Source organism: Alosa pseudoharengus, unplaced genomic scaffold, assembly GCF_046254945.1.
Source record: "Alosa pseudoharengus isolate Yale_2024_CS ecotype anadromous, Long Island Sound unplaced genomic scaffold, YU_APseudo_1.1 YU_APseudo_1.1_scf_24, whole genome shotgun sequence".
Taxonomy (NCBI): domain Eukaryota; kingdom Metazoa; phylum Chordata; class Actinopteri; order Clupeiformes; family Clupeidae; genus Alosa; species Alosa pseudoharengus.
The window spans coordinates 12,311,282-12,321,281 of record NW_027468689.1 but is presented as its reverse complement, the minus strand read 5'-3'; the positions used below and the strand labels follow the sequence as shown (position 1 = coordinate 12,321,281).

The 10,000-nt window shown below is 48.8% G+C and overlaps 1 protein-coding gene across 3 annotated transcripts in view; it reads left to right on the top strand.

The window, feature by feature from the left end:
* tjp2a (tight junction protein 2a (zona occludens 2)) overlaps positions 1-9,051 on the top strand; it is a 37,360-nt gene extending 28,309 nt beyond the window's left edge. For 2 of the 3 annotated variants that reach the window (XM_076303180.1, XM_076303179.1), the window contains exons 12-25: positions 534-684; positions 1,755-1,863; positions 2,721-2,940; positions 3,298-3,485; positions 3,808-3,903; positions 4,105-4,184; positions 4,379-4,589; positions 4,801-4,901; positions 5,770-5,988; positions 6,345-6,440; positions 7,310-7,507; positions 7,719-7,796; positions 7,974-8,056; positions 8,273-9,051. In XM_076303180.1, the coding sequence (XP_076159295.1) occupies positions 534-684; positions 1,755-1,863; positions 2,721-2,940; positions 3,298-3,485; positions 3,808-3,903; positions 4,105-4,184; positions 4,379-4,589; positions 4,801-4,901; positions 5,770-5,988; positions 6,345-6,440; positions 7,310-7,507; positions 7,719-7,796; positions 7,974-8,056; positions 8,273-8,420 (1,978 nt within the window). In that variant the 3' untranslated portion in view covers positions 8,421-9,051. The remainder of the gene's footprint in view (positions 1-533; positions 685-1,754; positions 1,864-2,720; positions 2,941-3,297; positions 3,486-3,807; positions 3,904-4,104; positions 4,185-4,378; positions 4,590-4,800; positions 4,902-5,769; positions 5,989-6,344; positions 6,441-7,309; positions 7,508-7,718; positions 7,797-7,973; positions 8,057-8,272) is intronic. The other variant, XM_076303181.1, reaches the window with a different exon arrangement.
* The last annotated feature ends 949 nt before the right edge of the window (positions 9,052-10,000 follow it).

The window sequence follows — 10,000 nt, the reverse complement described above, 5'->3', positions numbered from 1 at the left end:
CACACACACACACACACACACATACACACATACACACATACACATATACATACAAACAAACACTGACATACATACACTAACACACACAGTATCTGTAACAATCATAACAGAAACCCCCAGAGAGCCCGCATCCACAGATTACTGCCATGAACGCTTTTTAAATTCTGTTCAGGAGTTTTTGATTAGTGTATTTAAATATTTTTAATGTGTGTTTGGGGGTTTTTAGTGTTTTTCAAGATTTTAATGTGCGTGTTTAGTGGTTTTAAGAGTTCATATGCCTCCCACATGTATCAGCTTGCATGCTAGCCAGATGTGATCAATGCTAATGCTTCTGCTATTGTTGGTATTGATGTTAGACAAACTAACTCCATAATGGCACTCTAATGAGTTTAAGTTCACCTGAACTTCAATGTTCCAGTAAAGTTAACCTATCCAATCCGACCTGACCCTACCTAAGTAGTGTGTGTGTGCGTGTGTGCGTGTATGTGTGTGTGTGTGTGTGTGTGTGTGTGTGTGTGCGTGTGTGCTGGCAGCCCCAACACGGTGATGGTGCGTTTCCAGAAGACGGACAGTGTGGGCTTGCGTCTGGCGGGGGGGAATGACGTGGGCATCTTCATCGCCGAGGTGCAGGATGACAGTCCAGCCGAGGTAGAGGGACTGCGTACGGGAGACCAGATCATGAAGGTATGTCTGCCCTCACCTGCTCTACACATCTCACCTGTCTCACCTGCTCTACACATCTCACCTGTCTCACCTGATCTACACATCTCACCTGATCTACACATCTCACCTGTCTCACCTGATCTACACATCTCACCTGTCTCACCTGATCTACACATCTCACCTGCTCTACACATCTTACCTGTCTCACTGCTCTACACATCTCACCTGTCTCACCTGATCTACACATCTCACCTGCTCTACACATCTCACCTGTCTCACCTGCTCTACACATCTTACCTGTCTCACTGCTCTACACATCTCACCTGTCTCACCTGATCTACACATCTCATCTGATCTACACATCTCACCTGTCTCACTGCTCTACACATCTCACCTGTCTCACCTGCTCTACACATCTCACCTGATCTACACATCTCACCTGTCTCACCTGCTCTACACATCTCACCTGATCTACACATCTCACCTGTTGTACACATCTCATCTCATCCCTACCTCACAGGGTGTTTGGCTTGGACAGCTAATCACATCTCACTACCTCACCACACGGGGTACCCCAAAGCTCAGTGCTGGGGCCCCTTCTCTTTGCCATTCACCATCCCCCTCCTGGGGCCTGATTATCAGCTTACGCGGTTTCTCATATCACTGCTTCTCATATGTACACAGCTCTATCTGTCATATACCATCCACCTCCTGGGGTCTGATTATCGGCTCACGCGGTTTCTCATATCACTGCTACACACCCAACACATAGCTCCATAATCATAGCTTCTCCTCCACACCCAACACATAGCTCCATAAACATAGCTTCTCCTCCACACCCAACACATAGCTCCATACACATAGCTTCTCTTTGTTGTATTGTTTGTTTGTTGTATTTTTCATCCCTATGTAAAGCGACCTTGGGTTTGAGAAAGGCGCTATATAAAATAAACATATTATTATTATTTTTTCGTATGGTACCTTGATTGTTCTCTATTTTTTTTTTTTGTTGTAAATTGCTTTGTACAAAAGCATCAGCTAAATGAATAAATATAGATGTAAATGTAAGCGAGTTGTGTGCTTTCCTGCAGGTGAATAATGTGGACTTCAGGGGGATGGTGCGGGAGGATGCTGTGCTGTTGCTCCTGGAGATACCTAAAGGAGATGACGTCACCATCCTCGCTCAGAGCAAGCCTGACGGTAAGAGCACCTGAGTTGGCCTATTGCTCAGTTACCACAGAATAACAGCATTAGCCAGTCACCACCTGAGTAGTGCTCAGTCCACCCTTAGCCTAGCGTTCAGTCTGCACCTCAGAGCACCTGAGTTAGCCTAGCGTTCAGACCGCACCTCAGAGCACCTGAGTTAGCCTAGCGTTCAGACCGCACCTCAGAGCACCTGAGTTAGCCTAGCGTTCAGTCCGCACCTCAGAGCACCTGAGTAGTGCTCAGTCTGCCCTTAGCCTAGCGTTCAGTCCGGACCTCAGAGCACCTGAGTTAGGCTAGTGTTCAGTCCACACCTCAGAGCACCTTTTCACCGGTTACTGTAGACTGGCGGTGGAGCCAGTCACCACCTCAGAACACCTGAGTAGTGCTCAGTCCGCCCTTAGCCTAGCGTTCAGTCTGCACCTCAGAGCACCTGAGTTAGCCTAGCGTTCAGTCTGCACCTCAGAGCACCTGAGTTAGCCTAGCGTTCAGTCTGCACCTCAGAGCACCTGAGTTAGCCTAGCGTTCAGTCTGCACCTCAGAGCACCTGATATAGCCTAGCGTTAAGTCTGCACCTCAGAGCACCTGAGTTAGCCTAGCCTTCAGTCCGCACCTCAGAGCACCTGAGTTAGCCTAGCGTTCAGACCGCACCTCAGAGCACCTGAGTTAGCCTAGCGTTCAGTCCGCACCTCAGAGCACCTGAGTTAGCCTAGCGTTCAGTCCGGAGCTCAGAGCACCTTTTCACAGTTTCAGTTTGCAAATCTTAGCACATCTGACTGCCTATCAGAGTTAGCCTCTATTAGCTATCACTCAGTCACCACGTCTGTGTGTGTGTGTGTGTGTGTCTTTTGTAGTGTTCAAAGACATTGTGGATTCAGGACGAGGGGACAACTTCTTTGTACGCACCCACTTTGAGTGTGAGAAGGAGGGGCCACAGGGCCTGGCTTTCGGGAGAGGGGAGGTGCTGAAGGTGGTGGACACGCTCTATGATGGCAAGCTTGGCCACTGGCTGGCCATCCGCACGGACAAGGACAACCAGCTGATGGATAAGGGCACCATACCCAACAAGAGCAGGTGAGAAGAGCTGGTGTGTGTGTGTGCAAACTCTCCTCTCCCTGTCTCAGGGCTGAGCAGATGTCTAACGTGTGTGTGTGCGCGCATGTCTGTGTTAGTCTCAGTGTGAGTATATGTCTAACATGTGTGTCTGTCTTAGGGCGGAGTATGTCTAACGTGTGTGTATGTGTGTGTGTATGTGTGTGTGTGTGTGTGTGTGTGTGTGTGTGTGTGTTTGTGTTTCAAGGTGGAGCAGATATCTAACGTGTGTGTGTGTGTGTCTGTGTGTGTCTCAGGGTGGAGCAGATGTCTAACGTGTGTGTGCTTGTCTCAGGGCAGAGTATGTTTAACGTGTCTGTGTGTGTGTGTTTGTCTCAGGGCGGACCAAATGTCTAATGTCCAGCAGGCTCAGCGCATGGCGACTGGTGGTGACCGGGGAGACTTCTGGCGGCTCAGAGGTCAAAGGGCAGCGAAGAAGAAGGACTTGCGGAAGAGCCGAGAGGATCTGAGCGCCCCTTCACTGACCACTCGCTTCCCCGCCTACGAGAGGGTTGTCCTGAGAGAGGGTACACACACACACACACACACACACACACAAGAGGGTTCGGAATGTGGGGTGTTAGCTTAGCTGCCACATTACTGGTGGACAGAAAAGTATGTTGCCTGAGTAGATTGGCAGTTTCCAATGCTTTCAGAGAGTCCAGTACAGCACAAAATGGAGCTACTACCATCTGTTTTAAATGCCATTGTGTGTGAATGTGTGTGGGCGTTCTTAAACACTGTGTTTGTGTGTACGTTCTAAATGGTGTATGTGTGTGTGTGTGTGTGTGTGTGTGTGTGTGTGTGTGTGTGTGTGTGTGTGTGTGTGTGTGTGTGTGTTCTTTACAGCTGGATTCAGGAGACCTGTTGTGTTGTTTGGACCCATTGCTGATGCAGCTACAGAGAAACTGACCAATGAGTTTCCTGAAGAATTCGTCATTGCTAGTGAGTGAGGTTGTGTGTGTGTGTGTGCATGAGAGAGAGAGATGTGCAAAACATTTCCTTTGATCTTATCCTAAATTTAAGCGATATTTCTAGTTTCATGACATTCAGAACTCTTACATAACTCACCAACTCAAGATGCAACCAACACTATGCCAAACTGTGGCTGTGGTTGAGGTAACCTTTCTATCTTGTGCTTGATAGAAACGGAGGCCAAAGATGCCGGCTCAGAGGCGTCTGCAGGAGTGGTGCGACTCAACACCATTCGTCAGATCATCGAGCAAGTGAGTCTCACACACACACACACACACACACACACACACACACACACACACACACACACACACACACACACCCCAAAACTAAATACCAGAGGAACTAAGTCTGTTTATACAAGTTCTAAAGTAATCATTATACTGTGTGTGTGTGTGTGTGTGTGTGTGTGTGTGTGTGTGTGTGTGTGTGTGTTTCTCCACAGGACAGACATGCTGTACTGGACGTGACCCCTAAGGCAGTGGACACTCTGAACTATACACAGTGGTACCCCATCGTGGTGTTCCTAAACCCAGACAGCAAGCAGGGCGTTAAGACCATGAGGAAACGCCTCAAGCCCTCCTCCAACCGCAGCGCACGCAAACTCTACGAGCAGGCCGTCAAATTACGCAAGACCTGCAGCCACCTCTTCACAGGTACATACACACACATACACACACACACACACTCCAACCACAGTTCATGCAAACTCTACGACCAGGCTGTCAAATTACGCAAGGCCTGCAGCCACACACACACATTAACACATTAACACACACTCACACACTCACTGACACTCCGACACAAACTCACTGATATTCACACATCCATGCGCACACACTCATACAGAGACTTGTCCTGTTGCAGCCACCGTAGACCTGAACTCCGCCCATGACGCCTGGTACGGAAGCCTGAAGGAGTCAATCCGGGAGCAACAAGACCGCGCCGTCTGGATTTGTGAGGGCAAGGTAAGTGTGTGTTTGTGTGTAACGTTAGCCAGCTGCTTCATAGCTGTACGGTATGTACGTTGGGTAAACCTCTCTCCCGACGCCGACAAAGAGCTTGATTGCTACCATGCTCGACTCCCCATCCAAGGTGCTACAGTTTGCAGGTTCGAGTCCGTGCGAATGCAGGGCTGAGCCGCGCAGTTAACATAATACAGGCTACATGTGCTTGAGTGTGTGGTGCATGAGTGTGCCTGTGTGTGTGTGCATGGCATGAGTGTGCCTGTGTGTGTGTGCATGGCATGAGATGAGTGTGCCTGTGTGTGCATGGCATGAGTGTGCCTGTGTGTGTGTGCATGGCATGAGTGTGCCTGTGTGTGTTTGCATGTTACGGTGTGTGTTGCATGAGTGTGCCTGTGTGTGTGTGCATGGCATGAGATGAGTGTGCCTGTGTGTGCATGGCATGAGTGTGCCTGTGTGTGTGTGCATGGCATGAGTGTGCCTGTGTGTGTTTGCATGGCATGAGTGTGCCTGTGTGTGTGTGTGTGTGTGCATGTGTGTGCATGGCATGTTACGGTGTGTGGTGCATGAGTGTGCCTGTGTGTGTGCATGGCATGAGTGTGCCTGTGTGTGTGTGCATGGCATGAGTGTGCCTGTGTGTGTGTGTGTGCATGGCATGTTACGGTGTGTGGTGCATGAGTGTGCCTGTGTGTGTGTGCATGGCATGAGTGTGCCTGTGTGTGCATGGCATGAGTGTGCCTGTGTGTGTGTGCATGTTATGGTGTGTGTTGCATGAGTGTGCCTGTGTGTGTGTGTGTGCATGGCATGAGTGTGCCTGTGTGTGTGTCCATGGTACGGTGTGTGGTGTTAACGGTAGTTTGTCTTCTGTTAGCTGGAGGGCTCTGACGAGGACCTGGATCTCCAGGACGACTGCATGTCGTACCTGTCGGCAATGAGCGCAGATTACCTGAGTTTGGACAGCCGACTGACCAGTGACTATGACACGGCAGATGAGGGCGGAGCCTACACCGATAATGAGCTGGACGAGCCTATGGACGAGCCGCAGGTGTCGGCAATCAGCCGCTCCTCCGAGCCCGTCCAGCCCGAGGAGGTGAGGGACACACTGAGACACAGACAGATACAGAAACACACACACAGAAACACACACATACACACTGGAACACACACACACACACACACACACACACTGGAACACACACACACCCACACACACACACACTGGAACACACACACACACACACAAACTGGAACACACACACACACACACACACACACTGGAACACACACACGCACACAAACTGGAACACACATGCCCTCTGCTGGGGATGGAGGGGAACTGGAGGCAGCTGTCAATGGTAAACCTGAATCCTGCTCCTTATGAGCTCTGTATTATATTTAATGAACATGGTGTGTGTGTGTGTGTGTGTGTGTGTGTGTGTGTGTCAGCGTGAGCGTCCTCAGCCCCGTATGCGGAGGTCCGGCAGCAGAGAGGTGCTTCGTGAGCCGAGTCCTCCCCCCTCATTCGTCCCTGAACCCCCACGGGTGAGACATCCATCCATCCTACATACCTCCTCCTCTGGATCCTTCCATCTTACACTCCTCCTCTGGATCCCTCTATATTACACTTCTTCTCCTCTATATCCCACCATCTTACACTCATCCTCCTTATCCTTCCATCCTACTCTTCTTCCACATAATCATCCCTCTATCCTACACTCCTCATCTCTTCATCCTACACTCCTCTCTCTCTTCTCCCTCTCTCTCTTTCTCTCTCTTATCATCTCTCCATGCTGAAGCTGCTCCTGTCTTCCATCTATCTATCCTGTATTCCATTCTATCTCTCCATCCTCTTCTGTCTGCAAGGTCTGGAGTGACTGTGTGTGTCTGGATGCTAACTTTCTGGTTGCTAACTATCTGGATGCTAACTGTGGCTGATGGTGACTGTGGCTTAAGTGTGACAAGTCTAACGTCAGTGCTATATCCAGGAGATTTACCTCCACTAAAGGGCGGTGGTAGGGCGGTGGTAGTGTAGTGGTTAAGGAGCTGGGCTAGCGTGCAGTAGCCTGAAAGTTGTCGGTTCAATTCCCGGCTTCCACCGTTGTGCCCTTGAGCAAGGCACTTAACCCCAAGTTGCTCCGGGGACAATGTAATCCCTTGTAATATAGCTGACATATGTAAGTCACTTTGGTCAAGAAGTGTCTGCTAAATGTAATGTAATGTAATATAATGTAATGTAACCATGCGTCTCCTCTACTCTAGTTGTTTGATCAAGTCTGTCTAATGTACGTGTGGTTGTGCATATCTGCCCTGTATCTGTTTATGGATATGTGTGTGTTTGTGCTTTTGGTGTGTGTGTGTGTGTGTGTATGTGTGTGTGTGTGTGTGTGTGTGTGTGTGTGTGTGTGTACCAGGTGCGTCTGCAGTCCCGCGGCGAATCCCGAGACTCCCCATCCAGCAGCACGATTAGCAGTGATGCTGGACCCTCTGGGGCTAAGCCCCTCCCCCCTCCTGTGGCTCTCAAGCCCTCGCTTCGCCCAGTCCCCGCCTCCAGCTCCGCCTCCCCACAGGGGGATGGGACGGACCCTGCTAGCCGCTCCTTCATGGGGAAGGTGAAGACACACACACACACACAGAGAGAAGACAGTCACACACAAAAACAAACTTCGCTCTTCCATGGGGAAAGTGAAGGGGCACACACACACACACACACTAATCCTCTGTCTCTTTCCTCTCCACGTCTTAATGGGGAAAGTGAAGGCTTACACACACACGCACGCACACTAATCCTCTCTCTCTCCTCTCCGCTCCTTCATGGAAAAGGTGAAGGCCTTTGAACAGATGGACCACCTGGCGAGAGCCCAGCGCCTACTTGAGCTCAAGGAGGCCGAGCAAGCACGGGTATACACACACACACACATACACATAAACATACACATATATACATATATACATATAAACACACACACACACACACACACACACACACATATATATATATACTGTATATACACACAGACTGAATATTCATCAGCTTTGAATTCTCATTTAATAATGTGTGTGTGTGTGTGTGGGTAGCTGGAGATCTCTCAGAAGCATCCTGACATCTATGCCGTTCCATTGAAGCCAAAACCAAACCATAACCGGCCCCAACCAATCGGGTGAGTCCACCAAGCCCAACACACCAATCTGACGTCTGACGTTTCTGCTCAAGCTAACTGAAGCTAATTCTGTGTATAGTGTGTGTGTGTGTGTACCCTTGCACTCATGTTTGTGTATGTGTATGTGTGTGTGTGTGTGTGTGTGTGTGTGTGTGTGTGTGTGTGTGTGTGTGTGTGTGTGTGTGTGTGTGTGTGTGTGTGTGTGTGTGTGTGTAGGTCCAGTGCTAACTCAGACCACCTAGCCACGGGGTCTCGCCCTAACAGCCGTGATGATGAGGATAAGGAAGAGTATCGCCGGCGGGGGTCTGACCAATCACGACGAGGATACTACAGTCCCCAGAAGTACAACGACACAGAGCTGTAGACTACGATTCCCAGCATCCCACAGGGACATCCAATCCCAGGCGTTTTTTTTATACATGACTGGAGCAGAAGCTCGATGTAAATAGACTCCAACTCCTTGGGGATTCTGTTACGTTTTCATCTTTTAGTGTTTCTGTCTTCTGCCATCAGTGTCTCCCTCTTAGACCTCTAAAGTGTGTGTGTGTGAGTGTGTGTGATATATACAGTGTAAATCTGCCTAAGTGCCTTTAGAGACAGTTTCCCAAACCAGAAAGGAGTGATTGAGAGAGACACACTCACACACACACTCACACACACACACACACACACACACACACACACACACACACACACACACACACACACACACACACACACACACACACACACACACACACACACACTCTTATAAAAATTTTAGGGGAATGTAGGGGAGATGGTGTTTGTGTGTGTGTGTGTGTGTGTGTGTGTGCGTGCTGGCATGATGGCACTGTAGCTCTACGAGTCTCACTTTTGTTCCTGTAGGAATTCATGTTCTGTCTTTATATTTCATGACAAATGGATGTAGAATTGAAATGGATGTTTTTAGCTTTTACAAAGAAAATCTTAACACAAATAAATAAACAACACATAAATAATTAACACATCGCTCATACTGGCTCCTGAGTCTTTTACTTTTCAACTACAATAATGATGATGTTGATGTCACCATCTACAGTCAGCATTCCACAACCCACAACACCAGAACACCAACAGACGTATGCCTGATGTCTGTCAGTAGGCCTGATGTCTATTTGTCAGTAGGCCTGAGGTCTGTCTGTCTATGTCAGTAGGCCTGAGGTCTGTCTGACTATGTCAGTATGCTTGATGTCTGTCTGTCAGTAGGCCTGAGGTATGTATGTATGTGATTTCTGTATGTCAGTAGGCCTGATATCTGTATGTATGTCAGTAGACCTGATGTCTGTATGTATGTCAGGCTTGATGTCTATGTATGTCAGTAGGCCTGATGTCTGTGTGTCAGTAGGCTCAATGTCTGTAGGCATCCGTAGTTGAGACTGATGAGTTGTCAGTCTGCAGGTTCAGGTGACTGTCTTCCTGCTGGTAGAGGAATTTGTAAATTAAGGCTCAAGTTTAATCCTGAGGGGGAACCTGGAAGAACCAGGAACCTTCTTCTGCTGAACCCTGAGAGGATGGAGGAACCAGGAACCTGACGAACTTTCCTCTGCTGTACAGTGTTTGATGTTCATGATGAAGAAATCTGTGTGTGTGTATCATCAGGGTGTGTTAGATGTAGACCGGCTGCTCCTGGCCGGTTAGCAGGCGATACATAGCAGCAGGCATGGTCTTCATGTGGATCTGTCAACACACGCACAAACACTAGGCTTACTGTATGGTCATTCATGTGTATTCAGTCGAGTGACAACAGGAACTAACCAATGGTTATTTGACAAGGTGGTTTAATGGTTTAGCTACCGGGAAGTTTATACTGTTTTGGTGATGTAAAGGTTCTAGGCCTACACCTTTATTTCTGTTTCTACAGCCAAAGGTGAATTCATATTTCGGTCAGGGTTAGGGTTAGGCTCTAGTCTGTTTTAGCAGGGT